Below are 18,207 nucleotides of genomic sequence, written 5' to 3'. Positions count from 1 at the left end.
AGCGCTACCGTGCCTACGGTCGTCGGGGCGAACCCTACCACTTTCTATTGTCCCCCGAGAAGCCGGTAGGGTTCGCCCCGACGACCGAGATCAAGTTGAGATATCCCTTGACAGCAATTCAAATTCACAAGATCTCAACATCATCGACTTGGCGACTGAAATTTGTTTGAGTAGTAATCCAATAAACCCCGAATAAACCATTGGCTAGTGTTAGCTTAACATCATATTGTTTGGATAGAAGTAATGCAGCCCCATATACTCGTCTTTTTCTAGCGCCCATTTAGAAAGGAGTGTTTTGAATTCAAATGTCAAGGTTGGTCGAGTATGGTAAAGGCGCCAGACTCGTCGAGCAAATCACTTCGATAGTTAAACACAACGTCACCTGCTAGATATTCCCTGACATTTTAAATGAACTAGCTTTCTCAGCATCACCGATATAATGTTTGTGATTAAATTCAATCATATTAACTTAGCAGGACTTTTGGTTTGTAACAAAATTTGTTTCAGTGGTTTGAGTAGTAATGTAATAAACGATTCGCTATAGTGCTAGTTGCTCTATTGTTTCATTCAAAGAAGTTCAGTTTCTTACCATTTCTTACTCGTACTCGTTTACTTGAATAGCTGTTTAAAGTTCAAATAATTTGGAATTGAATTGTTTATAACCCCAGACAAATTTGTGAGATTCAAAAACAGGCCTGATCTGCAATCGTTCTACAAATGAGTTTTTCAATAATGAACCCTTACTGAGAAACAAAAACAGCAAGAGAAAACATTTCCAGTCAACAAGCCTAGCTCAGGAATAATCGTATTCCGTAGTACGTCACGAAATCACGCCACCAAATAGTCAAAAAGGAAGAAGAGAGATCAATTGTGTCCTACCTTATAAACCTGGGAAATACGGCCAGGCATTCACAGTTGCTCCACCCATCAGCAGGGAAGTTGAATCCACTAGGAAGGATAGGCAAAAGGGGGTCCTCGTGAATACACCCACACTCACATGGGTGTACACGAAGACATTTACAGAAAGGGGAAGAAGAGATCCGTAACACGGCTGGCATGGTAGTTTCTCCAATTGAACGGAATGATGTTTAGGCCTATCTAAATCAAAATTTTAAAATGGTTATTACAAAAATTTCGCAGAAACAACAAGGAAGGAAACTTTGAAAACCCTAACTTTAAATGAACAAGAGAATTTAAGGTTTTCACGTAATGACTTCATGTGTGCAAGTCATGCATCATTCAAATCTCTAGCCGGTTGCAGGAATACAAGAAAATACTGAGATTGTTGCTGATGCAACAGACATGCAAAAGCAAATCTTCTTACGATGGCTGACTGAGGCCTCAAATCTGCACAAAAGGAGAAGGTGCAAACAAACTGCCATGCATCGACAAAAAAGGGGTAACATGATAAATGCTGTAGCCAGAAACTAAAATTTTACAAATTTGGAAGAGGTTTTACTCTTCTATTTGAGCTCATCTCATAATCATTCCATTTGAATTCTTAGTTTGATCGTTTGAGATATACCTGCCAAACAGCATGGAGTGGATCGATAGCTCGTGGAAAGCCTCGACACCAGATAGTCTATACAAGACGATCACATTTTGCTAAAATTTTCTATGTTCTGCTTGTTTTTCGTTCAGCCACGTACGTTTTCGAAAAAAAGCTATCATTCGTTTTCTCCGTAATCTTTAAAAAACTTGGTCTGTTTTAGGCCCTATCTAAACTTGTTAACAAAAATAACCAAATAAAAGCAGACGACACTGAAATCGACCTCCCCTCCCCCCTAAATAAAAGGCCCCGTCCCACAGACAAGATAAAAGTAAAAATTGCATCTGTTCACGTTACTTCATGCAGGGACCTGCATGTCAATCATTCACTAATCGATTCCATGCATATCGTGTCTGAATGTGCCGAGCTCGAATAAATCCTAGTGATTCTATCGAAAATTCGTCGCTGAAATTTATGCAGATGACATTGAGCTAAACCTAATACAAAATTCATTCGTATTTCTTTTTCATATCGTGGAACTGAATACTGATATTGAGCCTAAAAACATGACTAAGTAATGCTAATGCAGGAAAACTGGAAAAGTTCCACTGCAAAAGTTCCGCTCCGAGTCCGAAACTCCGAGTGAAACTGGCTTATTTGGCTGTGCCTTGGATGTACGACTGCAACGACCTTCTTTTTGCCGTTCACGATGACACGGCCAACATAAACGCCATCGTCAAACCTTTCCAATGGCCAGTGGGTAATAAAAAAGTTATACGACTCACAGCTCATTGTGTAATTAATTAAAAAAATATCCTGTTGTCTAGGTCTGGTTGGGAATGTTGATTTCCATGAATGTCGTAATCACCATCTTGAATGTATTCAAAGACAAAGATCGTCTGCTACCTAAAGAAGATTCTGCTAGTGAATGCGACCGTAAAAAGTAAAAACCACACTATTGACACGAACAAACCAAAAAGTCATCCATGCAACATGCATCTAGAGTAAAGAAGCGAGATGGAAAGCAGTACGTCTTTGGCATGTACTCTCACAAGGTTTGATTTAAATAAGTTATCGGGGACGTTGATGCCATCAATTTCCTACTCAAATTCAGGTGGTTACTGTACGTCGAAACATTTACCCTTTCGACTGGTGGCTGGCGTTTGGACCCTGGCCGCTTTCATTTTCGTCCAGGCTTACACTTCTACCCTATTCACCTACGTCGTGGCACCTGTCAATCCCCTGTTTATTAATTCCATGCACGGCGTCGCTGAAAGTACCAATGTCCACCTACTTATTCGATTTCGTTCAACTATGGATGTTATTGTTATGGAAAGTTGATGGTGATTCAAATTAATGAATTTCCAATTTGTCGTATAGATTGATGCACATTATTCTATTTTATATGGATAGCTGTACCCAAAAGCATTCCAACATGACGTCAGGGGTGTTTGTGAAACTGCAAAACAAAATTCTCTCTTCACCTCATCCCCGATGCAACTTGATATCACAGGGACTCAGTTTAATTACGCCAGGTTCCAGAAACGCTTTTGCCAGCCAGTGTAGGAAAATGAAAAATGAACTAAATTTTTTTTTTTTCAACAATAACCCCCATTATTTTTGTAAAATTACAGGGGATATCCTACCATTTGGAGGCCATCAAGAATAATTTCAAAAAAACGAGAAAATGTGGTTTGCAATTGGCAGGTGATTGTTTCCTGAGTTCCTCCGTTAATTTTTCACTTAAAAAACACAGCCCCTACGCCAAACGATGAACAAAGGGTAAAACTGTAGAATAAAAATTATTCGGCTATAGTTACTTGTGCTACTTTGAACTATTATATTGTTGATTTGTTGTGCCAAGGCTTTTGGACCTGCTTCAAACTGGATTGATGACCACCGGAAATCTTGGGTCCGCCCAATGCCACGTCAGTGTATGGCCAACGTGAAAACAGGATACAAGAAACCGGAAACTAAGCAAACGCCTATTTCCCTGAAAAATTTGAAGGTGCTTATCTCCTTCTTGGCCTTCCTCGTCGAGCAAATCATTTCGATCATGAATGATGGTAACTTATTATTTACGATCGCAACGTCATCTCCTGAAATTTAAAATCAACCAACTGGCAGCATCTATGTCGATGGCGTCTTGTGACTGAAACTGAGCGGAACTTGATAACGAAATGTACTAATCTATTAGACATTTAGATAACTATCAAACTAGTTTGGCCAAATAGTTAAGGAGCCAAACTTGCCTTTTTTCTTTGTAGAGTCGTAGGTTCAGACCCCAGCAGACGTGGTTTACTTGGCAAGGAACATTAAAAGGTTATGAGTATATGCAATTCCGTTATTACAGTTTTTGAAAATGTTTCTTACATCATGAATTCGCTGCTGTAAACTGAGAAGGCATAAAAACACAGCTGAATGATGGAAACCAAACTCACATCTGTAATATTTAAATCGGCTGCGAAATTAAATTTGTATAACCGCATCGTGTGTGTTGAATCGTAGACGATACAGCGGTTAATACTTGATAGTCGATGCTGCGCATACATTTGAAGTCGTCGGTTTTGTCTGAAATGTGTGCATCTGCTGAATAAATTACCTTCTAAATGGCACGCGATGTGCACAGATAAATGGTATACATCAGTTATAATCGATTCGGCGTTTGTTTAGATTTTGCATAAATGTCATCACTTGTCGACTACTGCGTGAGACGAGCAAGCGTCGAGTTTTGTTTTGTCAAACTTTGATCTTAGTCTGCGTTCACGGAGGTGACAAGTTACCGCAAGTTACACGTCAACAAATTTCAACCAACAGAAACGGTGTCGCATTGTTTCTTGAAAACAACCGTTTGTTGACGTTGCCATGGCTCTTGTGTAATACTAGAAACACTTATTATATAAAAAGAGGTATTTAATCACCTCAACTACTTGCCAAACGTGATACTCTGACATTGCGATTTGTACAACAACGTCTAGTTTTTCCTGTTGTTGGTGGTTTCGAACTTTAGATTTGATTGCATCACTGGCCAATATGTCACTAAATGCGCTCAATGGCCAACACCTCCGCATTATCTGGGTACAGTATGCTAGTAGTACATTATGTGTAATTTTAAGAAGAATTAATTGTTAATTGCTAAAAATTCTGTCGTTAATATTTATTTACTTTATGCAATTTAGCCTCGCTGGGAGGGCAACCCAAAAGGACTTTCTGGCCCACTCAAAGGAGGCGTCATCATTGATTACTTGGCAGCCCGTTTAAATTTCACGTAAATATTTCCTGTGTTATTTTGTGACTGATTACGTAAATGATTGGTATAACTTTTCTGGTATTAATTTCAGTTACGAGATGGTCAGAGTCACGGAGAATAGGCTAGAGCCAGAGGGAAAAGAACGGGGACTTTTCAACTACTTGTTCGACACAGTTGAGTTCAATTTAATGGAAATCATTTTGATTCAATTAACTCAATTTCCAACGTTCTTTGCAGCAAAGTGATTTGATAGTTTCAGCTATTCGTTCGACAGTTCAGCGCAATAAGATTGTTGATCAGACAACACCCTGGGAATTTCCTAAACTCGGTCTACTTATTCCCATCCAAGACGAAACGGCTAACATCAACGCAGTCGTCAAACCTTTTCAGTGGCCGGTTATTAGACACAAATTAATTATTGCCGATGTCATTCTAACACACTTATCTACAGGTTTGGATAGGACTGATCACTTCGATCCTGTGCGTTATCGTCGTTTTAAATTTAATGCAATGGTACCTTGAATATCGTTCACAATTTGAAACAAACAATCCCGAAGAAGTGGAAGAACAACTTAAGAATGAAAATAAAACAAACCGAAACAATCGTATGATTCTGAATAGTCGAGCCGGGAAAGAATACCTTTACGTGTTTGGCCTTTTGTTGTCGCAAGGTAAATTTAAAAATTTAGACGATTCAGTTAAAGCATATTAAATAAGCAATTAATTTGTGGCGCTTTGTACGCAGGTGGCCGTTGCTCATCGAAACGGCTACCATTTCGTCTTGTCGCTGGCGTTTGGACTCTGGCCGCTTTCATTTTCGTCCAGGCTTACACTTCGTTATTATTCACCTACGTCGTGGCTCCCGTCAATCAGCCGCTCATTAATTCCATCTACGATATCGCCGATAGTAGCGACATCAATTTACTGGTCAAAATAGCGGGGACTCCGGATACCCTGTTCATGGCAAGTCGTGGAGAAATTATCCTTAAATCATGACGTTAGCTATAAACCCGTAATTTAATACGTCTTTCTTTATTTGACGGACGCAGTACAACAATTGGACGGGATTTTACGAGAAAATTCGTGACAGGATCAAATCGTTTCCCCAATCCCGCTGTACCCTAGTGTCCGATTGCATCGATTTAGTCAAACCAGGATCGAGAAATGTATTCATCGATGTATACACCAGATGCTCCTATTATCCTCTTTACATAACAACTAATAAATGATTGGTTTTATCTAGGCGGAGGCGTATCAAATGGACGCCACAAGAGAAAATTTTGAAAAGACCGGTAAATGCAGTCTGCAGATTGCCAGGGATAGCTATCTCACTATTTTTGCAGTAATGGCTCTAAAGAAAAACAGTCCCTACACCAATGCTATTAACTTGGGGTGAGTCACTCATAATGGAATAGAATTATTATTATTATTCTTTTATCACACATATTGTAACAAATAATACTTAGGCTGATGGAACTACTGCAAAGTGGACTGATTGACTACTGGGAATTACGGTTCCGCCCGATGCCCCGTCAGTGTAAAGGCAAAATCAAAAATGGATACACTCCACCGAACAACAATAAGCATCCACCACTTTCCCTGAAGAATTTGACTGCCGCTTTTATTGTCCTTTCGGTTGGATTAAGTCTTTCCGTTTTGGCCTTCCTCTGCGAGAAAATCCTTTTCGTGACACACAGTCACAGTCATCAAACATCCAAGAAAAAATTGTCCCACAAAATCGTTGGGGAAAAGGCTTAAATAATCGAACAAACATTTAACATTAGTTAGTGCATGCCCGATCACACCTTTATCACAATTTAGCATTTAAGCTAGTAATACTTGTCTAACGTGTGTCGTATATTATTCGTATTTTTCATTAGAATTTCACACACATGCAAGTCCCTTTTACCAGTTCCACCGATGTAACCATAACAAATATTCACTGCACAACAATTAGTTAATCAATTTAGGCAATGTTTTAATGTTCAAAATTTCTTTGCGAAGCAAATCAGTCGGCCATTTTCTGTTTAAAGGAGGAGTGAGGGTGAGAAAACAAACGAGAAACGATCCAAGATGGCCGCCAACCCTTTTCGCAAATCAAAACAAGAGAGTTAGAGACAATTCAGTTTAGTCTTTGTTGACACTTGTTGGAAATCGGTCGCACGTTTGTGTCACTCGGCTTTATAATTCAAGAACCTCGTGACGTAAAATGTATTGACCATCATTGCTGTGATTTCCTACCTTTGCTTGATGTAGTTTTTGGATAGGCGATATGAAAGTAATTTCATAATAAAGTTCAACGGAATGAGCCAGCACCCACCCCCAGAAACCAAATGGCAAGTGATGCACTGATGCTAAATTCAGTTCGATCCATATAATTAAAATTCTCGCATTACATAATGTTTAATTTTATATACGTGTATTAGTGCAATCAGCTTGTAATTTATAACTGTAGTTCTACAGTCTACCCATTATTAACTGTTTGGTTTCGGTAATGTTGAATGACTATTCAGGACCTCTGATCATGTTCACTATTTAATAACCTACTTTTTCAAAATTTCAATTTGTTTATTGAGAGCATGACGGTCCATGGTTTCTATTGATGGCATAGTTCTGCTCATATTTGTGAATCTGAATAAATTCGAATAAAATCAATGTCTAAAGGACATGCAATATGCACAGATAAATGTTATACAGTTACAATCCATTCTACAGCTGGTGATTGTTTAGACAATCTAAGTTTAGACCTACTGACTGGTGCATGAGTCGAGAAAACGACGAGCTCATTCTGAATTCACAGAGGTGACATGGTGTCAACTTCAACGTAAAAGCGAAAATGTTTGGTGAATATTCAGCAAATTTCAAACAACAGAAACGGTGTGTCGCATTAATTCTTGAAAACAACCGTTTGTTGACGTTGCCATGACTCTTTTGTGATACTTGAACGCACTTCTTAAAGGTATTTAAATCACCTGGACTACCTCAAAACCTCAAGAAGATATCCTGAGACTTGTTCTGTTGGTCTTTAGCTGGTATATAGCGATCTTATTTTTGTCGTTTTAGACAGCAGTATCTGGCTAATATGTCACTGAATGCGCTCAATGGCCAACACCTCCGCATTATCTGGGTACGTTATGCTAGTATGTGTCATTTTAAGAACAATTGGTTGTTAATTTTCTTCAAATTTGTCGGTCAAATCAGCCTCGTTGGGAAGGAAACCCAAAAGGACTTTCGGGCGCGCTTAAAGGTGGTGTCATCATTGATTGCTTGGCAGCCCGCTTCAAATTCAGGTAAATATTTCCTGCTGTTTTCAGGACGCAAAAAACTCATACATTTTCTCATTTTCAGTTACGAAATGGTCAGAGTCACTGAGAATAGATTAGAGCCGCAAGGAAAGGAACGAGGACTATTCAGCTATCTGTTCGATAAAGTTGAGTTCAATTTCGTGAAAATATTTTATGTTTGCTGAAAACACTTTCATCTAATTCGATTAATGTTATCCACAGCAAAGCGACTGGATAGTTTCTGGTGTTCATTCGACATTTCAGCGCAATGAAATTGTTGATCAGACAACACCCTGGGATTTTGCTAAACTCGGACTACTTATTCCTGTCCAAGACGAAACGGCCAACATCAACGCAGTCGTCAAACCTTTTCAATGGCCGGTTAGACACAAATTTAAGTTATTATAAGGAATTATTGCCTTCTTACATACTTTTCAGGTTTGGATAGGACTAATCATTTCAATCCTGTGTGTTATCGTCGTTTTAAATCTAATGCATCGGTATCTTGAATATCGCTCTCAATTTGAAACAAGCGATCACGAAGAACGACTAAAGAATGGCAATCAAACAAACCGAGAAAATCGTATGGTTCTGAAAAGTCAAGCCGGGAAAGAATACCTTTACGTTTTTGGCAATTTATTGTCACAAGGTAATTAGAGACTAAATTAAAGAATTAATCATTTAATTTGGCACTTTGTACTCAGGTGGCCCTTACTCATCAAAACGTTTACCATTTCGTCTTGTCGCTGGCGTTTGGGTTCTGGCCGCTTTCATCTTTGTCCAGGCTTACACTTCGTTATTATTCACCTACGTCGTGGCCCCAGTTAATCAGCCGCTCATTAATTCCATCTACGATATCGCCGATAGTAGTGACATCAATGTACTTGTCAAAATAGCAGGAACTCCGGAGACCCTTTTCATGGCAAGTCGTGGAGAAATTATCCTTACATCATGACGTTAGCTATAAACCCGTAATTTTAATACGTTTTGTGTTTTAAATATCTGACACAGAACAACAACTGGACGGGATTTTACGAGAAAATTCGCGACAGGATCAAATCATTTCCTCAGTCCAGGTGCACCCTGGTGTCCGATTGCATCAATTTAGTCAAACCAGGATCGAGAAATGTCTTCATCGATGTAACAAACCAGACATTCATTACTCCTATTATTCTCTTTACACAACGACTAATAAATGATTGTTTGTATATCTAGGCGGAGCCGTACCAATTGGATGCCATAAGAGAAAATTTTGAAAAAACTGGTAAATGCAGCTTGCAGATTGCCAGGGATCGCTACCTCACTCTTTTTGTTGTTATGGCCCTGCAGAAAAAGAGTCCCTACACCAATACTATTAACATAGGGTGAGTCACTAATGATGGAATAGAATTTTAGTTTTATTCTTTTATCACACATATTGTAACAAATAATTCTTAGGCTGATGGAACTACTGCAAAGTGGACTGATCGACTACTGGGACACCTGGTTCCGCCCTATGCCCCTTCAATGTAAAGGCAAAATCCAGTACGGATACACTCCACCGAATAACAATGAACATCCACCGCTTTCCCTGAAGAATTTGACCGGCGCTTTTATTATCCTTTCAGTTGGCTTAAGTCTTTCTCTTTTGGCCTTCCTCTGCGAGAAAATCCTTTTCCTGTTTAAACGTAACTGCCATCAGCTGCATTAAAATCTGCCGGAGAAGAGACTGATTAATTGAGTCCCACAATCCCCACTTAAAGTCAATTCGTCACCATATCGTCACTGAAGCAAACTAATATTTGTTATTGCATACCCAATCAGATCTTACACTACAATGTATCTTAGAAATTAGAATGCTATTTACTTCTCTTTTAGTTCCTTACTTAATCGTATGCTGCTGCTGCTGTTGAAATAATTGTTAAAACTATCCACATAATTGTGCTAGTTTGTGCACTTGTCAAAATTGTACTCCATGTTGTAGGAATTTTGTCAGTATATATTTATTACATGGCCATTTATTTACTGGATGAATGTATTTAGTAATTAATTCTAACCAGCAGTTATGACATTTGTGTGGCATTAAAGGCGCCAAATGTTAGCATTTTGCTTTTTTTAAGTCAACCTCAGCAACGCTTATTCTTTCTGATTATGTAAACCTACCTATTAATTATTAAACACCAGGTTGGCCCAGTCTGTTATTCTTTTAATGTTCTAAAAAAAAATAATAATAATAATATTTATTGTCATCGATTTCCTACTCCCAAAATTTTAAATTTCATTACGAAGAAAATTGGTCGGCCATTTTCTTTTCAAATGATGCAAGGGTAAGGGTAAGAAAACGAACCAAGATGGCCGCCAAAAAGGCGCCAACAAAGAAACGAAATTAGTGTTGCCAACTAGCCGGGATTTATCCCGGTTTCCGGGTTTTTTGAGTGGCACCCGGAGAAATGCCGGGATTCGACCAAAACCGGGTTTTCTCCGGGAATTTTGCCGAATAAAATTTTTTTGTAAATTACACAATAAATTCTGGGATAAATCGTAAAATCGATATGTTTTTACACTTCAAATCCTTTTTTCCTATAGTTTTATGAAGACCTTATCAATACCCGATAGGTGTCGTTGCATACCTTTGTTATTAACGTGCCTAATAACTGACTATCAGAATCAGATTCAATAGTCGACAGACGATCATAGTCACCAGAATTAATTGGACTGGGCCTGCAATCTTCAAGGTATGATAGATGATAGTGATCCCCTTCAATTCCTAGATGAGGAAATGTCGAAATGAACAGTCTATTTAAAGTAATGATAGTTTTTAAATTGTGCAGCAAGAACTTTTGGAATTTTTTTTTCGACCATTATGCATCATTTTCTTTCTAATGATTCTTTTATTTCTAAATTAGACTTGCTGACTGAAGAACTGAATTTTCATTTTGTTAAGTTGTGCGGACGTTTAAAAACAAAACAAGCAAGTGTTAAAATCGTTCAAAAAAACAGCAAAAACAGCATTTATATTGATTTAAACAAAAAAGCGGGATTTTTCTCAACAATTTCCGGGATTTTTGAGAAAAATCTGAAACCGGGATGGTTCCGGGATTTTTTTTAAGACTAAACCGGGAAAACGCCAAAAAGTAGTTGGCAACACTGATTAGTTTAGTCGTTGTTGACGTTCAATGTGAATCGGTCGCGTTGTTCAAATGGTCGTTTCTCTCGTTTTCATAATTCTAATAAGCCCTCGTGGGGTGAACTTTATTGATCAACACTGCTGTGATTCTTACTTTTGCAAGATGTGAGTGTCTGGAACTGGTTATGCAAAAAGTGCAAAAATAAGTTGATCGAATTTGTTGTGGCTCCAGCAGAATGTCTACCAAAATGAGTCCCACATCACCAGAATGGCAAGTGATTCAAAATTCAATTCAATGTAACAATAAAAGTATTGTGATTAAGGCCCTACATCATAGGTTTAATTTTTTCAAGATGTGTAGTGCAATCATCGTGTAGCCTATTAATAACTGTCAACAGTTCTCTGAACGATAATTCTTGATGGTAATTTTTATTAACCTTTTTTTTAATTCAACTTATTTTTCAAGGGTATGTGGTTATTGCAAACGAAACGCTCACAAGTTAACGCGTTCGTCAGGTCGCTGCTGTAAGGAGGCATCATGGAGAAATGTAAGTAATAAACACCTTGTGTATGAGTTACCTCAGAGTTGTGGTTAATTGTCAGAATTTCCCATTTAAAACATCAACGTCCATTTTATGGATTACAGTTATTTATGTGTTACATACAACTGTTTTTTGGGGGTAATTTTGAATAACTTTGAACCTTTGTGATCATTTAAATTTTGTAAGCGAGCATTTTAATTTAAATCTGTTTATGGGAAGCATGTCAGATTGCTGCAGTAAAGAGTCATGTATAGAATTGATAGAAAGTGTTGTTTGATGGCAATGCTCTGGTCATATTCTCCTTTAAATGAAATTCTACTTCACTTAACAGTTAACACTCTGTGTATGAGTTTTAATACCTCAAAATTGTGGGTTAGTTGTCAGAATTTCCCATTGAAAACATCAACGTCCATTTCATAAAAAAACGTTCGGTTTATTTTTGTTGACATTCGAAATTCAGGTGTGTACATTGCGACTAATAGCTGACACACAGCCATATCTATTGACATGTTTCAGATCTGTGATGTTGATTAACCTCGGGCAGTGGCGTGAGCAAGAGCAGCCATGTGAGCAGCACGGGCAGCGGCGACCTCGGCCGTTTCCTGAATGGGTTGGGGCATACCGAACGGCATGTTGGCATAACGGGCCGGGAGTAAAGTCATGGGAAATCCGTTGGCGGTTGCGGCGGCGTTGTAGGCGCGGTAATGCTCGATGGTGGCGGCCATCACTTCGGGAGTATCTTGAACGGATCGTTTACCGCGAGCAGCAGCAAGAGCGGCCATGTGAGCAGCACGAGCAGCAGCGACTTCGGGAGTGTCCTGGACGGGCTGTGGGGGACCCCAAACGGCAACGGGTTCCAAATGGCGAAGGCTGGAAACGACTCCATTAGCGGCGGCAGCGACGGCGTGAGCGCGGATGTGTTCGAGTTTGGCAGCGGCCACATCGGGGGCATCTGCGATGGATCGTTTACCGCGAGCGGCAGCTGCGGCGTGAGCGGCAAAGTGAGCGGCACGAGCAGCGGCGACCTCGTTGGTGTAAAGAGTTGGGAGAGAAGAAACGACTCCGTTGGCAGCAGCAGCGGCGGCGTAGGCGCGGTAATGTTCGACTTTAGCGGCCCAGACTTCGGGACTGTCGGGAATCGATCGTCGTCCACGAGCAGCAGCAGCGTGAGCGGCCAAGTGAGAAGCCCTTGCGGCGGCTACTTCCGCCGTCTCCTGTGCTGGTGGCTGGAGAGCGGAATAAGGGAAGTAGAGGTAAGGATTGTAGTTCCATCCAGTTGGGTTCTGCTGAGCGGATGCAAAGCAAACCACACCCAAAAGCACTGCGAGAATCTGATACGGAAAATTCAAATGGTGAGTTGATTGAAATTATCTTAAAGAGAAGAGGTTGAAAACTTACGTAGATCTTCATGTCGATTCGCTTAAGAGATTGGGAGCTGGTGGAATTCGAAGTGGAATTAACGAAAATCTCAGAGATACCAGGGCCTTTATATACCACAGCTGATTTTCAGTTGCTGACGATTGCGCCGCTAGCAAGGTCTTTACTGTTGAAAAAAAAATGAAAGAAAACATTGTTTGCTTCTTCCGCATCTACTAGATATTTGATTATCTTTTTGGGCTATGAAACCTGTTTTTCCTTCTATCCCTCTCTCCATGGCTGTCTGTTGGCTCTATCCATTTCCGGCTGATACTGCTTTTGTGTCAGGGTGTGGTTTTATTCTATGCGAACTTGAATTGTCATTGCCAAAAGTATGGCTAGAATTCAGACGATCCAAACCCATAACTGTCCACGCGCTCTGTGAGTGATGGCCTCGAACATCCAAACTTAGAAATGACCAAATTTCCTTTCAATCAATTATCCATTTAAAGTGAAAGTAAAAAAATAGGACGACGTTTTCTTGAGAATCAAAGCATTTACTAATCAATTATTCTGCCTTTTAGTAAAGATAGACAGAGACGTCAAACTTCATTTGATTTATTCTCAAATTTATTGTACTTTGAATGTCGTATCGTACGGCCATACACCAATGTGCAGTAATCGGGCCGATTCGAGCAATATGATTTTAGAGTCTGCTCGACTTGTTGAGATACTATAATGGATTGTTAAACCTTTAACGCTCATGGGGGGATAAAAGGTTCATTTTTGACACTGTTGTTTTACATCCATGTTGTTATTTTTATTCGTCTGACGTGTTACCAGGTGTGGGGTTTGAACCCACGTCTCTATTCAGAGACCAGATCTTAAGTCTGGCGCCTTAACCACTCGGCCAACCTGGTGGTAAGTAAATTTGATTAAGTTTCTAAAATCTCTAATTATTTCGATTCATTTGGAAATAACTTCAAATCTTTAGTGATGGCCTGATGGGACGACACGATTCAATTTACATTTGTGAAAGTAAACGCAGTGTTTTAGGGCATATGTACTGGCCCTCAACTCGTTTATTTGACCGAGTAACGAATCATTTCCTTTGTTTGGTGAAGATGATTTAGTTACCAAATTTGGGCAAGCCAAGGGTTTGTCACTTTTATATCCCGTTGATGCCCTCAATAGGATAGTCTTCCAGAGTCTGCAGTAAATTCAAACGGAAAAACTTACCTTTCTGCTATCCTACCGTGTCTCCAAGTCAGCCGCATTTCTCATTAAGATAATGACGACGATTTTAGATACTGTCCAGTCACGAAATATTCCGACATCTCCTTGTCAACCCATGCCACCGCTGTCTGTCTCGTTTTATCTCAAACTAATGTTGAAGAAGCGTTTAATTTTTAAAAGTGTTTTCCAAACAGGCGAAACTCAGGCATCGATTCGGATCGAAAACAATTCGTGTCGAACAGAAAAGTGATTAATGTTTTACAGAGTTGAACGATAGGCGACGGGGAATCGTGTCAATTATTCATTGTGCTACAACAAGTGATGGACAGCTGGACGTTTAAACCTTCACCCAATGAATAATTGCTATAAAGTCAACCTCCCTTAAAGTAGCCTATGGGGTGTTATCGTGACGTTAAACTATTTCTGTGTTGCTAACAACAAACTAAAGTTGTAACTGCACGTGGCGTTATCGACTTCATGTTGCTCGTGTATTGTCTTTGATGCAGTGATAGTTCTACTTGTTTCTTTGTCATTCTTTTATTTTTTAAATAGATGAAACACCTTCCGTGGTTCTCAACGTGAAAATTCGCAGAACAGAAATTCTTTCATCTCATCCTGATTCGCTTTCTTGGATCTATTTTGGCAACAAGAACTAACGAGATCAGCCAAAACCGTTGTCCATAAACGTGGTTGTTCCAGCAGTTGTAAATGGCCATCACAAAATAAAAATAAAAACCTGAGCACATCTGCTGCTTGACAAGCAACGTATAATCAATCAGGATGGGAGCCTAATGTCTTGTGTTATGTCCTGCCAGTTTATTAACTCGAATGTTAACTAATTAATTTTTAACCAGTTTTATTTTCCCTTGTTAGGATTTATTTTTCTACTGGCAAAATGCCCATTATCTTTACGATTGTTAGTTAATTCACATTGTGTCGTTTGTTTTGTTTTTTTGTTTTAGGTTTTAACAACCGAATTATAACGGAAAATTCCGGGCATCCGCGCACAACAACTTTATCATTTTCTGGCGATTCCATCTTCCGGATAGCAGTGGAACTGTTCCGCTAGGTTCTTCCATCGTTCTCTTCTCATAATTTCTCATCACTGCCATTTGGTAATCAATTAATGAACTGATTTAACAGTTTACCATGTTTTTATTTCAGGTACGGTCAACAGGTTGACACAAATGAGCATGAAGCAGCTAAATAATCGTCGTGAATCACTTTTTTTTAAAAAGCCATTTAAGACCAAAACAAGTGTCGCCCTACTTTTCAGTTGGAGAATTCTCTTCCTCGTTTTACCGTTCCCCATAAAATGCCCTCTGGCTCAGAGTGACTAGCCGTGATACTTAAAAAAATGATTAACCGAACTTATTCGGTTGAGTGATTTTGATGGACATGATTCCTTCCGTCACATTTGTCTTTAAATATTAATATTCATAATTTAGTAGATACTCTACGTGTCAGAGGGAAATGTGTGGACTGTTGTCATTCAGTTGGGCATCTGGGACAGCCTCCAATTTAATTTTAAATCTCAAAACTATCAACAACGAACATTCAAAGTTGATAGCAATGCATTATTCAATTGTTCTTAATTCCATATAAGAAATGTCCGTTGTCCACCCGAGCTCAGTTGGCTATTACCGTGGTAATCGACTAAAAGCAGTCCGAAATGTTTGTAACTTTCAATTTTTGGATTATGATTGTCTGCTGGTCTCATCTATTGAGCAATGGGTTTTCCTTGTCTCCTTCCACGGCTTACCAGTCTCCTAATTTGCTTAAAGGACAACATCTCCGCATCATCTGGGTAATACTTATTATACAATTTAAATCAAAACTAATCTTGACCGTATCTTAATTCTGATCCATGTTAATGACATCAGCCTCGCTGGGAGGGTAACCCCAAAGGACTATCAGGGCCGGTCAAAGGCGGTGTTCTTATCGATTATTTGGCAGCCCGGTTCAATTTCACGTAATTATCAAATAAGTTCTAATTGGGATAAAGTAAAATTTGTAATTTGTAATTCTGTATGACTGTTTGGAATTACCAGGTACGAACATGTTAGAGTGACTGAAAACCGGCTGGAACCCACCCAAAATGGAAGAGGACTTTTTAGCTACCTTTTTGATAATGTGAGTAATAATTACGGTGTTACTTTTTTCTCCCTACTTAAATAGTAATGAAATGTTATTTTCTTGCAGCAAAGTGACTTGATAGTTTCTGCCATCGTGCCGACATCTTCTCGCTTGAAAATTGTTGATATTACTCTGCCGTGGAGTTATGGCTCTTACGTTTTCCTCCTTCCGATTCCCGACGAGTCGGCCAACATTTACGCTGTCGCCAAACCCTTTCAATGGCCGGTAAATTCGTATTGATAACATTTGATCCTAATTGACATATGATTTTACTACAGGTGTGGTTGGGACTGATCATAGCAATTATTTGCGTCATAACCATTTTGAATTTACTCCAACGATATCTGGAATATCGTTCTCAATTCGAAACTGGACCAAATCCTAAGAACCTCAGAAAATTGCCAATCGTCGGTGACATCCGCCGACCTCTTAATCGTCGCCGTCGAATTGTTGCGATGGTCGGTTCCCTTTTCGTCCCTTCTGGCATTAGCCTCCGAGAAACGAGAGGACAAACAGGAAATCAATACCTCTACGTCTTTGGGAATTTACTGTCACAAGGTTCGACTTTTAATGGTGCCAGAAGTTATCAAGGGCGTTGGTGCCATCCCTTCCATAATCAATAGGTGGTCCGTGCACGTCGAATCGTTTGCCGTTTCGACTGGTCGCTGGCGTTTGGACCCTGGCCGCTTTCATCTTCGTCCAGGCTTACACTTCGACATTATTCACCTACGTCGTGGCACCTGTCAATCATCCGCTAATCGATTCCCTGTATGACATTGCCGACAACCCTGAAATTCATTTGCTGGTCAAAAACGAGGGGACTCCGGATCGATACTTTACGGTAAGGTTGGAATAATATTTCTCTCTTATTATTGAAAAAGCCGTCTTTTTATTACAAACAGAGCAATAATTGGACTGGATTTTATGAGAAACTGCGAGACAGGATCAACAACTTTCCCCAATCCCGCTGCACCTTGGTGTCCGAGTGTATCGATTTAGTCAAACCGGGATCGAAAAATGTTTTCGCTGATGTATTAAATCTAAATTAATTCCGACAAATTTACTAACGTGCCATTATATTCATGTAGGCGGGGGTTTACCAAATGGACGCCATCAAAGAAGATTACGAAAAGACTGGCCAGTGCAACTTCCAGTTGGCCAAAGAGGATTTCAACCACTTTTTCGCTTCAATGTCTCTGCCGAAAAACAGCCGTTACACCGACACCATTAACAAAGGGTTATAATATTCCTGACCAATTGCCATCACAGATAAAAATTCGTTTTCGCAATAGGCTGCTGGATCTCCAGCAAACGGGAATAATCGACCACTGGGATTCCTGGTTTCGCACGATGCCCCGCAAATGTATGGCCAACATCAAATACGGATACAACACGGAAACCAAACCGTCGCCTCTGACACTCAAGAATTTGACAGGCGCCTTTATCGTCCTCTTGATCGGTTCCAGCCTCTCCTTTCTCGCTTTCCTGTGCGAAAAAATCCTTTCGATGCCCAAACGCCGTCGAATCAACAAACTCTAAAACGGTCAGGTAATCCACCCCGTAATGGTCGTCTTGTTTTCACTAGGAATTTAATTATAAACGTTAGTTAAAATCGTACACATTAGAAATGAATGTGAAATGAATCTAAAGGGCAAAATTCAGCTCTCATTGTTTCCAAAACGTGTGAATGAGGTCAGTGATTTCCCTCGACTTCTATGTACTTGTGTGTGTAGAGCCCATAATGGAATAAAACAAAAATTTAGATGCAACTATGAGCGTGTCAGCATGCTGCTGTTTCGTGACTGTAA

General features: G+C 39.6%; 5 protein-coding genes and 1 non-coding gene across 8 annotated transcripts; 4 read left to right on the top strand and 2 right to left on the bottom strand.

Annotated features, from left to right (window-relative positions):
- Positions 1-2,321: 2,321 nt before the first annotated feature.
- LOC124197032 lies at positions 2,322-3,977 on the top strand. Of its 2 annotated transcripts, none has more exons than XR_006875936.1 (4): positions 2,322-2,544; positions 2,604-3,051; positions 3,124-3,271; positions 3,354-3,977. XR_006875936.1 is itself a non-coding variant. In XM_046592285.1 (4 exons), the coding sequence occupies exons 1-4, from the start codon at positions 2,984-2,986 to the stop codon at positions 3,762-3,764; spliced, it is 351 nt and encodes a 116-aa protein (XP_046448241.1). In that variant the 5' UTR covers positions 2,855-2,983; the 3' UTR covers positions 3,765-3,977. The 2 variants fall into 2 exon arrangements, 1 of the variants encoding a protein (XP_046448241.1); XM_046592285.1 differs by lacking the exon at positions 2,322-2,544 and having other exon boundaries at positions 2,855-3,051; positions 3,124-3,196; positions 3,354-3,555; positions 3,757-3,977.
- A 545-nt stretch (positions 3,978-4,522) lies between these two features.
- Positions 4,523-6,497, top strand: LOC124197716 (ionotropic receptor 93a-like). The gene is made up of 10 exons (XM_046593250.1): positions 4,523-4,594; positions 4,669-4,757; positions 4,831-4,912; positions 4,977-5,135; positions 5,191-5,252; positions 5,361-5,410; positions 5,485-5,702; positions 5,789-5,905; positions 5,983-6,131; positions 6,206-6,497. Exons 1-10 carry the CDS (start codon positions 4,523-4,525, stop codon positions 6,495-6,497), a joined length of 1,290 nt encoding a protein of 429 aa, XP_046449206.1.
- LOC124197031 (ionotropic receptor 93a-like) lies at positions 5,784-10,032 on the top strand. The gene is made up of 12 exons (XM_046592284.1): positions 5,784-5,917; positions 5,983-6,131; positions 6,206-7,616; positions 7,699-7,866; positions 7,941-8,029; positions 8,088-8,169; positions 8,246-8,404; positions 8,462-8,672; positions 8,728-8,945; positions 9,035-9,163; positions 9,239-9,387; positions 9,461-10,032. Exons 4-12 carry the CDS (start codon positions 7,822-7,824, stop codon positions 9,711-9,713), a joined length of 1,335 nt encoding a protein of 444 aa, XP_046448240.1. The 5' UTR covers positions 5,784-5,917; positions 5,983-6,131; positions 6,206-7,616; positions 7,699-7,821; the 3' UTR covers positions 9,714-10,032.
- A 1,966-nt stretch (positions 10,033-11,998) lies between these two features.
- LOC124197029 (cuticle protein 18.7-like) lies at positions 11,999-13,187 on the bottom strand. The gene is made up of 2 exons (XM_046592282.1): positions 13,070-13,187; positions 11,999-13,002 (listed from the first exon to the last, which is right to left on the bottom strand). The coding sequence occupies exons 1-2, from the start codon at positions 13,079-13,081 to the stop codon at positions 12,202-12,204; spliced, it is 813 nt and encodes a 270-aa protein (XP_046448238.1). The 5' UTR covers positions 13,082-13,187; the 3' UTR covers positions 11,999-12,201.
- Positions 13,188-13,864: 677 nt separating this feature from the next.
- On the bottom strand, positions 13,865-13,947 carry Trnal-uaa. The gene has a single exon. It is a non-coding gene; the product is annotated as a tRNA-Leu (tRNA).
- On the top strand, positions 13,866-18,169 carry LOC124197028 (ionotropic receptor 93a-like). 2 transcript variants are annotated; one of them, XM_046592280.1, is made up of 10 exons: positions 13,867-15,332; positions 15,428-16,070; positions 16,147-16,235; positions 16,315-16,396; positions 16,466-16,624; positions 16,678-16,957; positions 17,023-17,240; positions 17,302-17,430; positions 17,488-17,636; positions 17,692-18,169. In XM_046592280.1, exons 2-10 carry the CDS (start codon positions 15,936-15,938, stop codon positions 17,936-17,938), a joined length of 1,488 nt encoding a protein of 495 aa, XP_046448236.1. In that variant the 5' UTR covers positions 13,867-15,332; positions 15,428-15,935; the 3' UTR covers positions 17,939-18,169. The 2 variants fall into 2 exon arrangements, with proteins under 2 accessions (XP_046448237.1, XP_046448236.1); XM_046592281.1 differs by lacking the exon at positions 17,302-17,430 and having other exon boundaries at positions 13,866-15,332.
- The last annotated feature ends 38 nt before the right edge of the window (positions 18,170-18,207 follow it).

The sequence above is a fragment of the Daphnia pulex genome, chromosome 7, assembly GCF_021134715.1.
Source record: "Daphnia pulex isolate KAP4 chromosome 7, ASM2113471v1".
In the NCBI taxonomy this organism is placed as follows: domain Eukaryota; kingdom Metazoa; phylum Arthropoda; class Branchiopoda; order Diplostraca; family Daphniidae; genus Daphnia; species Daphnia pulex.
Note: the sequence above shows the minus strand (reverse complement) of the source record. Positions and strands in the feature narration are given on the sequence as shown.